The sequence below is a fragment of the Coregonus lavaretus genome (genome assembly GCF_964263955.1).
Source record: "Coregonus lavaretus genome assembly, chromosome: 1".
NCBI classification, from domain to species: domain Eukaryota; kingdom Metazoa; phylum Chordata; class Actinopteri; order Salmoniformes; family Salmonidae; genus Coregonus; species Coregonus lavaretus.
This window is the reverse complement of record NC_139988.1, coordinates 64371793-64392725: the sequence shown is the minus strand read 5'-3', so window position 1 is coordinate 64392725 and position 20933 is coordinate 64371793. Positions and strand designations below refer to the sequence as shown.

The window sequence follows — 20933 nt, the reverse complement described above, 5'->3', positions numbered from 1 at the left end:
CACGTTTGCCCATGTTCAGAAGTGTGACGCACTGACCCCATTATGCCGCGTTCAAAACAACTGGGAACTCGGAAAAATACGAGGTAAATCATAACGTCAGTGATCTTCAGGTCGGAAAGTCTGAACTCTAGAAAGATGGATGACCGTTCAAATCGATTTTTCCCAGTCGGAGGTCGTAATTTCCAGATGTTATGAACGCACTGAAGTCGGAAATGTTCCGAGCTCCCTGTTGTTCTGAACGTGGCATTAGATACCTAGATAACTACTAGGAACTCGGAAATCTCTGACTTCAGTGCATTCAAGGTAATTGGGAACTCGGGAAAATAAGAAGCTGGCAGCTATCTAGTCCACTGAGGTATAATAAGAACTATCTAGTCTCTGCTAATATTACTTCATTTCAGATGTTATATCGCCACCTAATGGTTTATTGAAACATGCACGTACATGTATTATTTTCCCACATTTCCAGCACTAAACCTACCTCTGTTTTAAAGCAATGTAATGGAATCTTTACTTTCACCAACCGCCATATATATTCTAAATGTATATGTTTTCACCTATCCAATTATGTTTGATCAGAGATTATATCAATTCAAACGGGGCCCCCAGTCTTTTGTGGTACTCTGGATCCTTTGGTTGAGTCTGGTGTTAGTTATATAGGGCAACTTACTCCTTGCATATATTTTTTATATTCCCTGCTTTGTATTGTTTTCAGACCAAATGACAACAGCCACACGTAATCAGGTCCTGTCACTGTATATGAGGGTATTTCGGATCGCCCGGGGCTGGCAGTCCACACTCCCACAAGACACTGAGAGCGAGAGAAGGTACATTGTCCAGGAGGCCCAGACCCTCTTCAGACAGAACCAACAGGTAAAACGATAGACCAAAAGTTTGTCTGCTGTAGCTCGGTATCATCTTCATCTGTTTGGTTAATATGTTGTTCTGTGTATCCCTTTCAGTTGACAGATCAGGAATCAATAAAGAAGTGCATAGAAGAATGTGAGGCAAGGATAGAAATTGGTGTGTGTCAAGAAAAGCCTGGTTGACATTTTCAAATTATTTTAGTAATATAATCTCTGGATAAATCAGACACTGTTCAGTGTTCACACTTAAAGGCTTTGGTGTGAGAATCTGAGTGATGTTTTTCCCCACTCTGATTCACAGGTCTTCATTACATGAATCCCTATCCAAGACCTGTAAGTGACAGACATCTAAACCAGAACAAATGTTTATATATCTCAGGCACTATTGTGTAATTTCACTATTGTCTAATGTAATGGTTTTATTTAGGTTGTATACCCTTCATTGCAGATCTACCTGCCTATAATGGGACTGGCAACCCAGAAAGGCAGGAAGCTGAAAGCACAGCAACGCGTGAGGAAGCAGGCCAAGCCAGTTTACTTACAGTCACATGACGAATACAGCTGATACTAGATGAACTCTATATTCTTGTGAAGGGTTCATGTTACCAAGGACAGGAGGAGAGTCATTGGCTGATCTCAGGAGTTGAGTTGATATGACCACTGCTGGAGATGACAAAAATCCATCTTTTATATTTATTTCCAATGTTCATCACGCACATCAATGTTCATCAATCACATTTCATTGTAAACTGCACTGTAGCATCCAATCCATGATGTATATGCAACAGTATACTGTACCAAGTATATTTATGCATGTGATTGCTGACAAAAGCTTTTATGTGGATGTCAGTATTGTCTGTCCTGTAAGATAAGTAGACATAAAGATTTATGATACTATTTTGAATGTATTTATTATTTCAATAAATAGAGTTTTGAAAAGCACCACTCCTCTGCATTCATTCTTTCAAGGAATTACTAAAAAGTCAGATGAAATCTCAGTCAGGTTGAAAAATAGACTTAAGGATTTATTGAGTAAAGTGCATTAGACTGCATACACACAACAAAGGTTTTATTCATTTACCACCACCTTCAGTTGATCAACTGTTAGATTTAACTGATAGGAACAATGTCTTACTATCACCAGTTAAAGATTAGTAGGCTACTCTCTTAAAAGAAAAGCCGCACATTTAGCGGCTTTCACGTTTTAAAGGTAAAACTTTGATTCGATTTCATGTGCAACCACAAAAATGATATATGGTCATGTTGTAAAGTACACCAGGGAACAGACAGACACACATATACTATATATACAAAAGTATGTGGACACCCCTTCAAATTAGTGGATTTGACTATTTCAGCCACACCCTTTGCTGACAGGTGTTTAAAATCGAGCACACAGCCATGCAATCTCCATAGACAAACATTGGCAGTATAATGGCCTTACTGATGAGCTCCATGACTTTCAACGTGGTACCATCATAGGATGCCACCTTTCCAACAAGTAAGTTCGTCAAATTTCTGCCCTGCTAGAGCTGCCCCGGTCAACTGTAAGTGCTGTTATTGTGAAGTGGAAACATCTAGGCGCAACAACGGCTCAGCCGTAAAGTGGTAGGCCACACAAGCTCACAGAACGGGAACGCTGAAGCACGTAAATATCATCTGTCCTTGGTTGCAACACTTACTACCGAGTTCCAAACTGCCTCTGGAAGCAAGGTCATCACAAGAACTGTTAGTCGGGAGCTTCATGAAATTGGTTTCCATGGCCGAGCAGCCACACACAAGCCTAAGATCACCATGCGCAATGCCAAGCGTCAGCTGGAGTGGTGTAAAGCTCGCCGCCATTGGACTCTGAAGCAGTGGAAACACATTCTTTGGAGTGATGAATCACGCTTCACCGTCTGGCAGTCCGACTGACGAATCTGGGTTTGGTGGATGCCAGGAGAACGCTACCTGCCCCAATGCATGATGCCAACTGTAAAGTTTGGTGGAGGAGGAATAATGGTCTGGGGCTGTTTTTCATGGTTGGGGATAAGCCCCTTAGTTCCAGTGAAGGGAAATTCTAACGCTACAGCATACAATGACATTCTAGACGATTCTGTGCGTCCAACTTTGTGGTAACAGTTTGGGGAAGGTCCTTTCCTGTTTCAGCATGACAATGCCTCAGTGCACAAAGCGAGGTCCATACAGAAATGGTTTGTTGAGATCCGTGTGGAAGAACTTGACTGGCCTGCACAGAGCCCTGACCTCAACCCCATCGAACACCTTTGGGATGAATTGGAATGCCGACTGCGAGCCAGGCCTAATTGCCCAACATCAGTGCCCGACCTCACTAATGCTCTTGTGGCTGAATGGAAGCAAGTCCCCGCAGCAATGTTCCAACATCTAGTGGAAAGCCTTCCCAGAAGAGTGGAGGCTGTTATAGCGGCAAAGGGGGGACCAACTCCTTATTAATGCCCATGATTTTGGAATGAGATGTTCGACGAGCAGGTGTCCACATTCTTTTGATCATGTAGTGTATGTAAACACACCAACAACCCTCTATAGTTTTTGCAACTGAGTAAACAGGTTAAGGGGATCAGTGGTGTGTATTCATGGATGCCAAGGGAAGCCATGCTTCCCAAAAAATTGACCAAGAAAAAAAAACATAAATTATTGTATCTTTCATCTCTCTGTTTCATAATTGTCCTTCAATTCGCAAGAGGCTGAATGTATCTAACCAGAGAAAGCATCCGAGCGAGCGAAACAGCGCCCCCTCTGTCTCTGTATGTGTAGCCCATCTATCTGATGCTGTCTGGGGAAGCCAGCGAGCATTTGGACTCCCTTGATAAAAAAAACGATACAATAATAGCCAATCAGCGTTGAGCTAAACTGAGTGAGCTCAACTGTGAATGGTCCTGGCGCACCAAAAAAAAAGTGTCAAGGCACGCAAGTTTTGATTTGGCTTCACACCAATCACATCACATTAAAATACCAAACGTCATTGACAGAAAACTTGAATTGTTGCATCTCATTGTGTTGTTGTCCTCCGGTGGCTATCTAGCTAGCTAGAATTGGCCCATTCCTAAATTAGCCATGGATGGAGATTTGGACTTGTGGTTTTACTTAATTCTCCGTACTGGCCAATGATTATAACGGCGATTCTAATCTAACCATAAACTCATACATTGTGCCTCTGGCCTGAGAGGATGGAAGTTCAATATGTAGCTAGATGTAGTGGGTTAATGTTAACTAGCTGGCTCATCGTTACCCATGAAAGGAAGTTAGGCTAGCGAGCAAGAATTTTAGCCAGGTATCCTAGGACAACAAAAACTAAAAGCGTGTCCTGTATGACAGAGTCATAGACTGTTTCGTCAACATGAAAGAGAGGAGGATGGCATTGGCGTTAGGGTGAGTCAACTGTTGTTTTTTCTACTTGCACACACACACATACAAACACACACACACACACACACACACACACACACACAGAGAGAAATCAGAACCATGGACAGCCACATCATATTTAGCTTACGTTGATTGGACTAAATTGTTTTTGTTATCTTTCAGTTGTCACTGTATTAGACTAAGCATAGGTGATTTGATGTTGAAATGTTGAAGTTGAATTGGTGCTGGAATAGTGAAGGCAGCTCTTCTTTGCGACTTGCGTTAACGCTGTGGTTCTAAATCAATAGTTTGAGTAGTCCGAAAATGTTGGAAACATTAAGTTGCTTGACCATGTTTTAGGTCATGTAACTGTTTGCTACATGCAATATGCTTTGTGGACTTCACCGGACAAAGGTTGCTCTCCGATTTTGTGATGAAACAAAGGTGTGGTTCAATTTATTCTGCCACTGTGTCTTCTTATTGTCTCGGCCTTAGGCCTATATATCAGGGTGACAAGGCATATGAACCAACAAGTTATAGAGCAAACAACGCAATTATCACAACACATAGGTTGTAATATGGATTTTTTTTCTGGCTTGGCTTCCCCAGTGACTTTACCCACGCACCGCTACTGAAAGGGATCCATCTCTATGACCGCTAGCCTGGTACCAGTGTCTTTAGCTGACATTCCACTCCTTGCCACTCCTTGTCATTGCCAAAGAGACTGGCCTTTCGGCTATCTTCAAATATGAACATTCTATCATTAATGAGCTTGAGGAGATCAGAGGATTCGATAACCTTCACAGCTTTCATCCAATCACAATGTTTATGCAAATTCGACTGATAGGAAAACATCCTAACATAATTCATACATTTGATTGAAAACATTCTAACATTAGGCATTCTGATGTAATACATTTAATTGTAAACATAAACATTGGGCTTCGGGGAGAACAGAGGATTCCCGTTTATTGCATTTTTACCGCCAGCCATAATGTGATCACATTATACCAGAGAAGCTCTCGCCATTCAAACTTCCCCGCCAGTTCATTGTGAACGCTGTAGCCTATTTTATATTGTACTCCTGAGTGGCGCAGTGGTCTAAGGCACTGCATCGCAGTGCTAACTGTGCCACTAGAGAACCTGGTTCGAATCCAGGCTCTGTCGCAGCCGGCCGCGACCGGGAGACTCATGGGCGGCGCACAATTGGCCCAGGGTAGGGGAGGGAATGGCCGGCAGGGATGTAGCTCAGTTGATAGAGCATGGCGTTTGCAACGCCAGGGTTGTGGGTTCGATTCCCACGGGGGGCCAGTATAAAGAAAAAAAAAAGATATGTATTCACTAACTGTAAGTCGCTCTGGATAAGAGCGTCTGCTAAATGACTAAATATTTAAATGTAAATATCCAGCGAGCAAGGTGCTTCTTTCGTGTAATATATATATATAAACTACCGTTCAAAAGTTTGGGGTCACTTAGAAATGTCCTTGTTTTCCATTAAAACATACATGAAATGAGTTTGAATAGGAAATATAGCAAAATGAATAGGAAATGTAGTCACTGACAAGGTTAGAAATAATGATTTTTAATTGAAATAATAATTGTATCCTTCAAACTTTGCTTTCGTCAAAGAATCCTCCATTTGCAGCAATTACAGCCTTGCAGACCTTTGGCATTCTAGTTGTCAATTTGTTGAGGTAATCTGAAGAGATGTCACCCCATGCTTCCTGAAGCACCTCCCACAAGTTGGATTGGCTTGATGGGCACTTCTTACGAACCATACGGTCAAGCTGCTCCCACAACAGCTCAATAGGGTTGAGATACGGTGACTGTGCTGGCCACTCCATTATAGACAGAACACCAGCTGACTGCTTCTTCCCTAAATAGTTATTGCATAGTTTGGAGCTGTGCTTTGGGTCATTGTCCTGTTGTAGGAGGAAATTGGCTCCAATCAAGCGCTGTCCACAGGGTATGGCATGGCGTTGCAAAATGGAGTGATAGCCTTCCTTCTTCAAGATCCCTTTTACCCTGTACAAATCTCCCACTTTAACACCACCAAAGCACCCCCAGACCATCACATTGCCTCCACCATGCTTGACAGATGGCATCAAGCACTCCTCCAGCATCTTTTCATTTGGTCTGCGTCTCACAAATGTTCTTCTTTGTGATCCGAACACCTCAAACTTCGATTCGTCTGTCCATAACACTTTTCTTTCCAAAAAATTGGCCAGTCTGAGATATGGCTTTTTCTTTGCAATTCTGCCTAGAAGGTCAGCATCCCAGAGTCGCCTCTTCACTGTTGACGTTGAGACTGGTGTTTTGCAGGTACTATTTAATGAAGCTGCCAGTTGAGGACCTGTGAGGCGTCTGTTTCTCAAACTAGACACTAATGTATTTGTCCTTTGCTCAGTTGTGCACCGGGGCCTCCCACTCCTCTTTCTATTCTGGTTAGAGCCAGTTTGTGCTGTTTTGTGAAGGGAGTAGTACACAGCGGTGTACGAGATCTTGAGTTTCTTGGCAATTTCTCGCATGGAATAGCCTTAATTTTTCAGAACAAGACTGACGCGTTTCAGAAGAAAGTTATTTGTTTCTGGCCATTTTGAGCCTGTAATCGAACCCACAATTGCTGATGCTCCAGATACTCAACTAGTCTCAACAAGGCCAGTTTTATTGCTTCTTTAATCAGCACAACAGTTTTCAGCTGTGCTAACATAATTGCAAAAGGGTTTTCTAATGATCACTTAGCCTTTTAAAATGATAAACTTGGATTAGCAAACACAACATGCCATTGGAACACAGGACTGATGGTTGCTGATAATGGGCCTCTGTATGCCTATGTAGATATTCCATTAAAAATCAGCCGTTTCCAGCTACAATAGCCATTTACAACATTAACAATGTCTACACTGTATTTCTGATCAATTTGATGTTATTTTAATGGACAAAAAAATTGCTTTTCTTTCGAAAAACAAGGACATTTCTAAGTGACCCCAAACTTTTGAACGGTAGTGTATATATATATATATAAATATATATATATATATATTTTTTTTTTTTATTGCTCAAAATAAGTGACCAAACTACACTGAGTGTACAAAACATTATGACATCCATGACCAGGTGAACCCAGAGAGAATTAGCGAACTCACACACACACACACACACACACACCCTCCTTTTAGGGTGTGTGTGTGTGTGTGTGTGTGTGAGTTCGCTAATTCTCTCTATGTCCATTCAGAAAGTTTCCTAAAGTAGCCTATCTTGACTCCATCTCTTAATATGAGAGGAGGGACACATAATAGAACTGAAATGGCAACCTTGTCTCAAGAGCATTTCGTATTATTCTGCTTGTAAAGCCAAGACACTCCATTTAGTAAGTATGTTACGTTTGGTATGGTTTCATAAGACAGATGGTTATTTAAAGCAAAAATGAAAGAAGGGTGGTTGGTCAGTGTGGATGGGTGGGCATATAACGCGAACGTCTAGCAACCCAAAGGTTGCGAGTTCGAATCTCATCATGGACAACTTTAGCATTTTAGCTAATTAGCAACTTTTCAACTACTTACTACTTTTTAGCTACTTTGTAACTACTTAGCATGTTAGGTAACCCTTCCCCTAACCCTTTTAGCTATCCCTTCACCTAACCCTAACACTTTTAGCTAACCCTTCCACTAACCCTAATCCTTTAACATTACTCCTAAACTTAACATTAACCCCTAGCCTAGCTAACGTTAGTGCCCTAGCTAGAATTCGTACCATATCATACGTTTTTCAAATTCTTAACATATTGTACATTTAGCAAATTCGTAACATATTGTACCTTTTTTGCAAATTCATAACATTTAATACAAAATAAGTAATGGGCATCCACAAATTAATAAATACCATATGAAACGTAACATATTCTAAATGGAGTGTCTCAGATTTACATACAGAATAATACTAAATGCTCTGAGACCAGGTTGCAACGAGCATAACAAATTGTTAAAATGTAAGCAATTTCATGATGATCAGCATATGTGCGAGGAATGACAACAGGTGCCAGATTTGCGTTTCTTTCCTATCATTAATGGGATGCAACTGAAGCAAACGTAGCTCGATTGACTCTTGTAAGCTAATATTTTCCGTATCATAATTTCACTCTCATTACGGAGTCCTCTCTAGCCACTTTGAACAACATGATCTTGCATTGACACTGCCTTCTCACCAGGGAATTACCGCAGCAGGCCGTAGCCGTTTTGTTTGTTGCTGTTCTTAAAATTTGAATTCTATATTGTGCCAAATCTGCCCCATGTTCCATAACGTTGTCATGGAAAATATTAATGTTGTTTCCAACAACCAACCAGCAACTGTGCCATAAATCCGTCTGCATATTGAACGTTGAGATTACCGTAAGACCAGTCTCTTTGGCAATGACAAGTAGTGTAAAGGTGTGGAATGTTAGCTAAAGAGACTGGTACCCAGGCTATATGACAGCCTGTGCAATCTTCAAAAATATCAAGAAATCGAGCTGAAAATATCCAGCATACATTTCTGTCTTTAATAGCTATTTAAAAGGAGTGAGTTGGTTGTTTGTCTCTCATAATATCTAACATCCTGCAAGGCGTCTGAGGAGCTGTGCCTAGTAATGCCTAGTCATCCAGCTGGCACAGACAGGCCACCCCGCGGTTGATCCAATGTTTCTGAGGCCGGTCGGAGGGCAGCTCGATAGGCATTACGTAGTTGGTGGAGTGGCCCGTGGTGGACAGAGTTCCGCGCCGGGCGCTGGTCTTGTACACGGGACACACGTAGATGTTCTCATGCAGGAACTTTGACATCTCCCCTGGCCTGAGCCAGATGATGGGCAGGGGGTCGAAGAGGATCTTGGGGAGGGACTCTCCTATGACCATCTTCTCCCGGTCCCAGCGTGCCCCCTCCAGGAAGAACCCCTTCACGTAGGCCCCATCATCTGGCTTCTTCTCCATGTGGGTCTCTTGCTTGGTCACCTGATAGAGATAGGGAAGTTATGTCATATCATGCATCCACTGGACACATAGATGAGGTTTACATTGTAGTTCATTGTACTCCCTTACCTCAAATTCAAAGCCGATGAAGTCGATGGGGACGGTGTACTTCCGGGCAAAGTTCTGAGATACTCCCGTGAGGAAGGACTGAGTAAAGTAGAACCCAGAGACCCAAAAGACTGGTGGTGGCCCATTGTTGATCCAGTCCTGTCAAACACATAGCCCAACTCCCATCCATCAGTATTTGTGTCTTTCAGAAGTATCAGTTTCACAGGAAACAAAATCCCTGTCCTCAAAACAACTTTAATTTAACATAACATACAAACACATTTGAATGTGTATTGTTGGGGTTGAGCAGCTCAGGACCCTCACTCTCTTGATGATCATAACTGACCTGTAGAAACTTTAGTCTGGCGAGGAGGTCGGACACATAGCTGCCCAGAGGCTTCAGAGACGGGTAGGACTTGGCCGACCACATGGTTGGCACCTTGCCCACCACCATACTGTTGAAGACGTTCTCCAGCTCAGAAGACATCACCACCTGACCCTTGAGAGCCTTTCCGATGTTTATCAGACTGATGCGTACCACCTGAGTTAACCTGAGGGGGGTCAAAGCATCATTATCAGCATGTTATAAACACTTCATAATTGCCAACCCAAATTCCTCATAGCCAAAAAGGCATGTAATGACCGTGTAGTAATGACTCCCTGTACACAGAGTACAAATCAACTGCTTATAGTGGTCATTAAATGTGGGACTAGTGTTGTAAAACTACCGGCAATTTACCAAATCTATGGTAATCTATGGTAACGTTGGTCATTTATATTTGAATAACTTCTTGTGGATAGACCATATGGTTTAAGAGAAAATAGCCAAATTAATGAAAGAAGCATCTAATCAACAATGGCATTATTTTCAGTTAACTCTGAAACGCTACCACCTATAGACTACTTTCACAACTGCCACCAGTTTGGCGCCAAAATATTTACAATAAAGACAAATTGACATAGTAAAATAAGTAAAAGTGTATCAAAATGTGAAGGATATTTCATGCTGAAACCCTAATAATAAACACCAATGGTATTCACTAAGTTGAAGGGTTATTTTTAGGATAATGTTTTACAGCTTTGTCATTCTATTTTTTTTATTTTATATATTTTACATGTGATGGAAATTCCATGTAGATAATAGGCAGAATATACCGATTAGCGAAGGTGCTGGAGGCAAAATGCTAAACTGGAGAAACAGGAAAAAGTCTCTGCACACTTCCAGTCAGATGCCCATTTATTTGAATAGAGGCTGAGCTTTCGGTCAGTCGACCTTCATCAGAGCATATCTCCACAAACAATAGTGGGACAGATAAGGCCACACAGAGGGTCAGAGATAATTATAGACACCTGTGATAATCTGAAGTATCCAAAAAGGCCACTAAATGTCATGTGATGAAAAGTCCATAAAATCCTTGAACGTTACCAGTAATATACCGTCCCTTTGCAACCCTATGTGGGACACAAAACATTTGACTTTGCTTTTAATCAATTGACCATAAGACTCCAATTTCCATGGCCAGATGTAGAGTAAGTCTTATAAGAGTGCATTCATTGTATCAATTTGAAAGGCTACACTTCCTGACCCCAGTTTCTTTAATCCAGATCATGATATCTACCTGTTGAAGCGGATCAGTTCCTGTCTCAGCACAGTGTTCATGGACTCCTCATACATCACTGGGTATTTGTTAATCACCATCTGGATGTCAAAGTCCGCTGGCAGCTTGGACAGGATGTCTTCCGCAAGCTCATCAACCACTTCCTGTAGTAATCAAAGAGATATAACTACCAGTATAATAAATACAAAACAATTTAAGCTAATGTACAGAGCTGACATATCATGGCTTGTTCTGAGGCATCACAACCTCTTATCCACATAAAGTGCCGGTCTGTGAGAATGTACAGGTTTTGATCACACAGAGAATGTGTCCACCAGGGTTGAATATTATCCCGGTATTTTACAAATGTTCCATCCCGAGAATAAATCACTTTTCTCCCGGGTAGTATTTCCCGCCAAAACCGGAAGTGTCATTCAAAAGCGTTATAAAGCATATAAATAGGCCTATGTCTGGATTTGATTAGAGCTTTGATCAAAAATTCAACCCTGATGCTACCTGAGACTGATGAGCCATACATTAAATACATTTTAGGAGCCCTACATTAAAGAAATGTAATGATCCCAAGCTCAAAAAAGCCCAACTGATTGTGCCGTTATCCAAAACATATATGATATAGGCTACTGCACATTACACACGACAGAAAAACATAAAAGCCCATAGATGTAGCTAGCTATATGCTCTCTTGGGTAAATAAATGAAACTAGCTCCAGTAGGCTAATCTATTTGAGTGTGGACTGTATTACTGTATTGTATTATACTGGATTATATGACTGGAATTACGCACATCGTTCAAACCATGATAAAGCAGGGAGAGAACATGCGAGTATAGGCTAGCAGATTTGATTTTAATTTTGAAATATAATAGGGCCTATTTGTATAATTAGTAGGCTGACGCATATATACAGTATCTTTCATAACTTACAGTTAGTGAGTGCATACATTATTTTTACATACTGGCCCCCCGTGGGAATCAAACCCACAACCCTGGCGTTGCAAACGCCATGCTCTACCAACTGAGCTACATCCCTTTTCAGAAGAACAGAATAGCATACTCTGAGTTGTCCTTATGTTAGGTCCTGATGTGGCTATGCCAAATTGCTGTGGGCTACACTAGTTCATTTAGCAGACAAGATTAGCTTAGAATTCCATGGCATTATTTTATATTACTTTATAGTATGAAGAATACAATTGAACAAAGCTGAATAAAATATAAATATTTTCTCCAAACGATTTGAGGGAGTGCGCACATGCGACTATTCTGTGTTGAGTGGTTAACAAAGAAATAGGTACTCCTATATGCTTAATTTAGAGTTATTCATGTAACTGTAGCTGTTCTACAAACGTTTGGCTATATGTTTAGATTTTTAATACATTTTAAGGCTGCATGATGCGACTCTAATAAAGGCACGAGCTCTGCTTTGTTTTTTGCGCTGGCTATACTCACTTCATTAGACAAGCACTTGATAATGCCTCTAATTTCACAGCGGCATCCCCTTTGTGGCTGTAATGCACCCAAAAAAAATCCATGTCTTTGTTGTACCCTTCTCCCTGAGTGCTGCGTGCTCCATCACGTGATCGGGTCTTTCTCACAGGCTACAAGTGAAGACAGACACATCGGGGATGCAACTGTGCGCGTCCTTATCCAATTCCGTGGTGCATATTGAAGATATTGGAAGAACTGTCCACATTTACTTTTCATCAGCCAACAAGATGAGTAGGCCTAACGAACAGCAAAAGCACTAGCCTATGTCAATCTACTATCCCCCATTGTACAAAAGTCGACCTATTCTATTCTGTGCAATAAATAAATATTCCAAACATAGTCTGGGACAGTTGTGGGATGCAATAGATCCCAAATTAATACAACCACTAGCATCCCCAAACAATTTTTTACGCAAGGTGGCTGACACAACAGATCAGAACGTTTAGCTTAAAATTTTGATAAACTATTAGGCTATTTCTTCACATTATATGCGCAGCAATGCACACATAGCAGTAGGTTATAAGCGGGAATGTTCTATTAACGGGAAAACACCATTACCAAAAGTGAGCGCAAATGCGATTATGCATGTAATGCTTTTATTATAAAGGTGCATTTTTACGGTGAAAATGATCTTCCCCAAACTTGAAACTCTCGCGCTGCTTATGTATGCCAGTTAGGCTCTAAACCCCTTGTAAAGCAGATGAATGTGCTTAATTTTAAGAGGTTTTTTGGCCACTTTAGTTGTGATACAAACCTTATCAAAACATATAGGCCTATGGGCTAGGCTACATGAAGGCTGGTGTGCGAATATGATTTGAGAAAGTCGCAGAAAAAAGGCTGTTTCTTATGCTGGGCATCATTCACAAGTGATAATGTCACACCAGCCTTCGCTTTGGCTCCCCCTTCTGTCCAGCTCAGACATTCGGCGTCGCCAGCCTTCTAGCTGCTGCCGAACCTACTGCTGGCAAACGCCCTTCACTCCTCAACCCCGGACTTGTCTCGTCATCATTACACACACCTGGTTCCAATCCCCACTCTCTCACTGTATATATACTCCCTCTGCCATTTGTCTTTGTCGGTCATTGTAAATGTTACTTGTTTTCCTGAGAGGAATCTCTTCTACTATTTCCTGAGTACTTTATATTTTGCACTTTGGGTTCACCCTTTGCCTTTTTGTTTATTAAGATATATTTTGAGCACAACAGCGTTTGGGTTTCGTCCCGCTTTGATCTATGGTGCTTAAATAAATTCAGTAGTTCTAAACCTCCGACTGCCTCCTGCCTACTCCTCTCTACACCAGTGACAGATTATATATCATTCACAATTGATAGGCTAATATTGTCACCCATCAGACTATTCTTGATTTAATCTTGTCTTTACATATACTAAATAATATATGTGTGAGATTTGTTTTGATTTAGAATGGACCATTTTCATGCACAAGTCTTGAAATAGGGGCAGGGGGAAGAAATACATGTCATCTATGCACTTAAATAGCGGATGGAAGACGCTTTTCCTGTGATTCATTTTCATGCCAGCCAGGTAGGCTATACTCATGTTGTAAAGATAAGCAATGTGCTTAATAGTAGGAAAGTTGAGAAATAAATATAGTAGGCCTATCCTATTGAAAGCTGATGGGATCCTCCTCTATTTAGTAGAGACCATCACACTGTTTTCTCACGCAATTGCATAGCCTATAGAAATGTTGCGCAACATGAGCTCATGGGCTCTCATTAAGTGTTTGATTAGATTTCCGATTACATTTGCATTGATGTCAGAGTGATTAGAGGGACAATAGAGTGCTGAGTACCAGGCAGTTAGCAAGTTTGGTAGGCTACTAATGACCATGAGCAGCATCAGAGCTTGGAGAAGCCTAATTACTGTGACTAAACGGTCACATGGAATTTGACTGCCTTCATGACTCGTGACCGCCGGTGTGGCGGTAATACGGTCACCGCAACAAGGAGAGAGGCCAGCGGAGCACAGGTGCGTGTGTATTGCGCAAGAGACAGAGGCTATAAGTTAGAAGCTTATTATGCATAACCCATCATTAATTAGCCGAATATATGGCTAATACTGCATTGCATTTTTTACCTGAAATAGAGGCTAGGACATCTATATATAGGGCTATATATCAATCTAGAACAATATTATGTATTTTGGATGCAATTTGAATGGAGTTGATGGAGAGAGAGAAAGACTGCGAGAGAGTGCTCGCGTGTGCACTGATTTAAAGCAATGATATTCGAGTGATAGGCTGTTTTAAAACTCTGCAGCTGCAATATTTTATTTATTTATTTACAATAAAAAAATAAGGTGACCCACGTAAGCCAGATGGAGATGGTGTCACGACTTCCTCTGAAGCTGCCTCTTCTCCTTGTTCGGACAGGCTTCGGCGTTCGTCGTCACCGGCCTTCTAGCCACTGCCGCATCACATCTCATCATTCCATTTGTTTTGTCTTGTCTATTACACACACCTGGTTCATATCCCCTCATTAGTACATGTATAAGTGTTCCCTTGTCCTTATGGGTGATTGTTTAATGTGAGGAGAGTGTAGCTCGGTTGAGCTCTGTGTATTTTGTATTGCCGGGGTATATTTTCCCCTTGTGCCTGTTTTGTTCCAGTGCGCCTGTTTTGCGCACTGGACTGTTTGACGCTATTCTGCGTAACGCTTTATTCCGGAATAAACTCTGTATTCTGTGATTTACCCTCCTGTGCCTGACTCCTTCAAATCACCCATCACAGATGGGTAAATTAGACGCGCATTCAGTCTTTATATTACTGTAGTATAGGCTTTGCTGCAGCAAATGCAGGCCTACCTGTCACAAAAAAAAGTTACCATGATGAGATGATAGGTCTACATGTATTGTGAACTGCGCTCCATACTGAGATGGGTTGTCTGTCCCCACCCTGAGCGTTGGTGATTCATCATGCAGAGGCCGTAGAGAAGCCAGATTTAGACATCGCTTATAATTTAACAGTTCCATTTCACGCCATGCTGTTCTTATAAATCATTTATTATAATTTACTGGTTTCTCACAGTTATTTCTCCCGGAAAAAGTGAGTGGTTTTGGGCGGTAAATCCCGGTAAATCTCGGTAACCGGGTTCCCGCCATTCAACCCTAGTGTCCACTGTCCAACTAACCTGAGGGGATTTAGCCCCGCCTCCAGTCTGCCTGGGCAGAGTCAGAAGCACTCCATCCAGCAGCTGATTGGTCTCCTGGTTATCCTTGGTGATGTCAGCATTGCTGTGGAGTCCAAACACGCCAGGTTCCGCTGCGATGGGTAGGTTGCGGATGTAATCAACATAGGTCTTGAAAAGAGAAACAGTACAAATGAGTTCAAATCCAATAAAATTGTATTAGTCACATGCTTCGTAACAAAAGGTGTGGACTAACAGTGAATGCTAACTTACGGGCCCTTCCCAACAATGCAGAGAAAGAAAATAGAGAAATAATAGAAAAGTAAAACACATAATAATAAAAGAGGCAGGGGACGAGGACAGTACAGGAGTTCGCGCTGGAGTTCCGGATCCTGGCAGCAGGGTCCGGGTGGAATGAGCGGGCCCTGATCAACCAGTTCCGGTGCCACCTACGGGAGGACGTCTGACAGGAGCTAGCCTGCTGTGACACCAGTGTGTCTTTTACCGAACTGGTGGACATGGCCATTCGTCTAGATAACCTGCTTGCAACCAGAGGACGTCCTGGAGGAGGTCTGCCCGTTCCCGCCCCGACCGACGCGGATCCAGAGCTCATGGAGCTGGGTGTTACCGCACACCGAGAGAGCGGAGGACGACAGTGCCAGTGCCACTCAGATGGCACGAAGGGACATTCCACCACACGTTGTCGTCAGCGCTCTTTTGGGTCAGGAGGCGGCCGGCAGGGCACTCTCGCATCACCCCAGGTATTGAGCACCCACTCTTGTTCAGAGCCCTCTGCTGAGCACTGTACTATACCCATATATTTCCCTGATCACATGAGAGTTCCCCAGTGTAAGGAGCTAGTCGATTCAGGCGCAGCTGGGAACTTTATGGACAAAACTTTTGCACGCCACCAGGGCATTTCATTAGTTCCCCTATCCATTCCACGCCCCATCAGAGCACTTGATAGTCGACCATTAGGGTCCGGGTTGATAAAGGAAGTCACGGTACCAGTCACCATGATCACACAGGAGACGCAATGTGAGCAGGTCACTTTTTCCATCATTGAGTCTCCTGCTTTCCCTGTGGTGTTAGGTATTCCATGGCTAGCACTCCACAACCCCACTTCCTCATGGCCGCAGAGGGTTCTCACGGGGTGGTCGCGAGAGTGTCAGGGTAGGTATATGGGTGTTTCCGTTGGTGCAACCACGGTGGAAAGTCCAGACGGTGCCTCCACCGTGCGCATTCCCCCCGAATACCATGATCTGGCACAAGTCTTCTCTGAAAATAAAGCGACTAAATTACCACCTCATCGGGCGGGGGATTGCGCAATAAACCTTCGGGTAGACGCTGTACCTCCCAGGAGTCATGTGTATCCCCTGTCGCAGGCGGAGACGGAGGCTATGGAAACATACGTCACCGAGTCCCTGCACCAGGGGTACATACGTCCATCCACTTCACCCGCCTCCTCAAGTTTCTTTTTTGTGAAAAAGAAAGATGGCGGTCTGCGACCCGTGCATTGACTATCGACCACTGAACAAGGAGACGATTAGATTTAGTTATCCTCTCCCCCTCATTCCGTCAGTGGTTCCAGTCATAGCATGGAGCGCGCTTCTTCACTAAATTAGATCTCAGGAGTGCGTACAACCTGGTGCGTATCCGAGAGGGAGATGAGTGGAAGACAGCATTCAGCACAACCATGGGGCAGTATGAATACCTGGTGATGCCCTATGGTTTGATGAATGCTCCCTCAGTCTTCCAGTCCTTTGTGAATTATGTGTTTCGGGACATGCTCACGGTGTAGTGGTCTACATCGACGACATGTTGTTGTATTCCGCTACGCGCGCCAAGCATGTGTCCCTGGTTCGCAAAGTACTGGCCCGACTGTTGGAAAATGACCTTTATGCTAAGGCAGAAAAGTGTACGTTTTTCCAGCAGTCCGTCTCCTTCCTCGGATACCGCATTTCTACCACAGGTGTGGAGATGGAGGACGACCGCAATGCAGCCGTGCATAATTGGCCAACTCCAACCACGGTAAAGGAGGTGCAGCGCTTCCTTGGCTTCGCCAACTATTACCAGAGGTTTATCCGGGGCTTTGGCAAGGTCGCAGCTCCCATTACATCTCTGTTGAAGGGTGGGCTGTCCCTGCTCTGCTGGTCTGCCTTCAGTAACCTGAGGAAACTGTTCACCTCGGCCCTGGTACTGGCCCACCCCGATCCATCACTACCGTTCGTAGTGGAGGTGGATGTGTCCGAGGTTGGGATGGGAGCAGTCCTGCCTCAACGCTCGGGCACGCCACCCAAGCTCCGCCCCTGTGCGTTCTTCTCAAAGAAGCTCAGCCCGGCGGAGTAGAACTACGGCGTTGGTGATCGGGAGCTGTTGGCTGTTGTCCGAGCTCTGACAGTGTGGAGACATTGCCTCGAGGGGGCGAAACACCCATTCCTCGTCTGGACAGACCACCGTAACCTGGAGTACATCCGGGCAGCGAGGAGGCTGAACCCTCGCCAGGCCAGGTGGGCCCTATTCTTCACCCGGTTTGATTTCACACTGTCATACATTCCGGGTACGAAGAACGTGAAGGAAGACGCACTGTCCCGGCTGTATGATACAGAGGAGAGGCCCAGAGACAATACCCCCATACTGCCAGACTCCTGCATTGTGGCGCCGGTAGTATGGGCGATGGACGCGGATATAGTGCAGGCATTACGCACAGATCCATCTCCACCGCAGTGTCCAGCTGGGCTGCAGTACGTGCCTGCGCTTATCCGTGATCGTCTGATCTACTGGGCACACACGTCACCCTCCTCTGGTCACCCAGGTATCGGTCGTACAGTGCGCTGCCTGACCGAAAAGTACTGGTGGCCTACCATGGCTAAGGACGTGAGGGTGTATGTTTCCTCCTGCTCGGTGTGCGCCCAGAGTAAGGCACCTAGGCACCTCCCAGCGGGTAAGTTAAAACCTTTACCAGTTCCACAACAACCATGGTCTCATTTGAGTGTTGATTTTTTAACTGATCTGCCTCTCTCTCAAGGGAACACCACCATCCTGGTCATTGTGGATCGCCTTTCGAAGGCCTGCCGCCTCCATCCTCTGCCCGGTCTCCCCATGGCTCTGCAAACTGCGGAGGCCCTGTTTACACACGTCTTCCGGCACAACGGGGTACCAGAGGATATAGTGTCTGACCGAGGTCCCCAGTTCACGTCAAATGTCTGGAAGGCGTTCATGGAACGTCTGGGAGTCTTGGTCAGCCTGACCTCTGGGTTCCACCCTGAGAGTAATGGGCAGGTGGAACGGGTTAATCAGGATGTGAGTAGGTTCCTGAGGTCCTATTGCCAGGACCGGCCGGGGGAGTGGTCGGTGTTCCTGCCATGGGCAGAATATGCCCAGAACTCTCTCCGCCACTCCTCTACAAACCTAACGCCATTCCAATGTGTTTTAGGTTACCAACCGGTTCTGGCACCGTGGCACCAGAGCCAGACCGAAGCTCCTGCGGTGGATGACTGGTTTCGGCGCGCGGAGGAGACGTGGAACGCTGCCCATGTTCACCTCCAATGCGCTGTGTGTCATCAGAAGGCTCCCGTCTTTGTACCGGGGGATTGGGTCTGGCTCTCAACCCAGAATCTGCCCCTCCGCCTACCCTGCCGGAAGATGAGCCTGCAGTTTGTAGGGCCGTTCAAAGTCCTGAGGAGAATCAACGAGGTCACATATAGGTTATTACTTCCCCCTGATTACCGTATTAACCCCTTGTTTCATGTGTCTCTCCTCAGGCCGGTGGTGGCTGGTCCGCTCCAGGAGTCTGAGGTGCGGGAGGTCCCTCCACCTCCTTTGGACATCGAGGGGGCGCCGGCGTACTCTGTCCGGTCCATCCTGGATTCGAGGCGCCGGGTGGGGGGCCTTCAGTACCTCATGGAGTGGGAAGGGTACGGTCCGGAGGAACGGTGCTGGGTTCCGGTGAGGGATGTCCTCGATTCCTCTCTGCTGAGGGACTTCCATCGTCGCCATCTGACTCGCCCTGCTCCGTGTCCTCCTGGCCGTCCCCGAGGCCGGTGTCGGTGCGCTGCTGGAGCTGCGCGTCAAGAAGGGGGGTACTGTCACGAATTCAGCCGAGGCTGCCCCTCCTCCTTGCTCGGGCAGGTTTCGGTGTTCGTCGTAACCGGCTTACTAGCCACTACCGCTCCATTTATCATCACTCCACTTGTCTTGACTTGTCTTGTCAATCACACACACCTGGTACTCATTCCCTCATTAGTCTGTGTATAAGTGTTCCCTCTGCCCCTTGTCCTTTGTGAGTGATTGTTCGTTGTGAGAGTGAGTAGCCCAGCAGCCTTGCCAAGTGGTGATGCAGCCAGTCAAGATGCCTTCAATGGTGCAGCTGTAGAACTTTCTGAGGATCTAAGGGCCCATGCCAAATCTTTTCACCCTCCTGAGGTGGAAGAGGCGTTGTCGTGCCCTCTTCATGACTGTGTTGGTGTTTTTGGATAGTGATGAAGCCGCAAAATTATATATAGGCTGGATAGAGATGTCATTATTACTAAGCAGATACCAGTATACTGCCCCTAACCACAGATGTAGGATCAGCTCACTCTACCCCCAAACCTAACCTAAACACTGCACTTCCTGACCCCTGAATCATTAAGGCGACAAAAAATATTTGAACCTTAAAGGGCAACAGGATAAAGATATCATAGACTATGGATACGACAGTCCACTATCTTGTATGATAAATGGATGAAGAGATGATGGAGGTGACAGTAGTACCTGGTAGGGTCCGTGAGGGGGGATATAGTACAGGTCTCCCTCACACACGTGGTAGCGTTCCTGCTCTATCAGCTCCCTGCAGTAGAAGATGGACAGTAGAGACACCAGCAGACGCCTGTCCTTGTCGTCCGTCACCCTGCCACCATAGTTACACTCACCTGAGAGAGAAAGGGAGAGAGAGAAAGAGAGAGAAAGAAGTGGAATTTATGTGTCTGTCTTCCACTAGTTCAGATTAGTAAACCCTCCTATGCTCTGATACAAACAGAGAAGGATCCTCTTTTACTTCTATGTGCTACAGTCTCTCTCTCCCTCTAAACCTATTTACACAGCTGTGAGAGCCTCACCAGTAAGGTAGGAGAGGGCCTCCAGAGGAATCTCCTCATACTCATCCAGGAACATCTGGATCTGTGTCATACTGATCCTCAGGTCAGACTCATTGAACTCATACGGGATATTCCAACCTTGGGGTCAAATGCGGAAATAAAAACAATTACACAAGTTTTGACCCTTTAACTCAAGTTATAAGAGAGGATATTCAATGCAGTGACATTATTCATTCATCATGACGTATACTGGAGGAAAATGTGTTTCCCCAGAAAGAGAGAAGGAACCAAAAGGATGAGCGAAAACACCAAAATACCATTTCAGTGACTGGA

General features: G+C 44.4%; 2 protein-coding genes across 2 annotated transcripts in view; one reads left to right on the top strand and one right to left on the bottom strand.

Moving 5' to 3' along the window:
• On the top strand, positions 1 to 1716 carry lyrm1 (LYR motif containing 1). Its single transcript, XM_084169394.1, has 5 exons — positions 1 to 83; positions 716 to 873; positions 963 to 1023; positions 1168 to 1199; positions 1315 to 1716. Exons 2-5 carry the CDS (start codon positions 721 to 723, stop codon positions 1429 to 1431), a joined length of 363 nt encoding a protein of 120 aa, XP_084025520.1. The 5' UTR covers positions 1 to 83; positions 716 to 720; the 3' UTR covers positions 1432 to 1716.
• A 7141-nt stretch (positions 1717 to 8857) lies between these two features.
• dnah3 (dynein axonemal heavy chain 3) overlaps positions 8858 to 20933 on the bottom strand; it is a gene marked incomplete at both ends in the record, with an annotated part of 53886 nt that continues 41810 nt past the window's right edge. Inside the window, 7 exons of the mRNA XM_084167177.1 lie at positions 8858 to 9211; positions 9299 to 9436; positions 9624 to 9828; positions 10897 to 11039; positions 15526 to 15693; positions 20278 to 20435; positions 20622 to 20738. Of these exons, the coding sequence (XP_084023303.1) occupies positions 8858 to 9211; positions 9299 to 9436; positions 9624 to 9828; positions 10897 to 11039; positions 15526 to 15693; positions 20278 to 20435; positions 20622 to 20738 (1283 nt within the window). The remainder of the gene's footprint in view (positions 9212 to 9298; positions 9437 to 9623; positions 9829 to 10896; positions 11040 to 15525; positions 15694 to 20277; positions 20436 to 20621; positions 20739 to 20933) is intronic.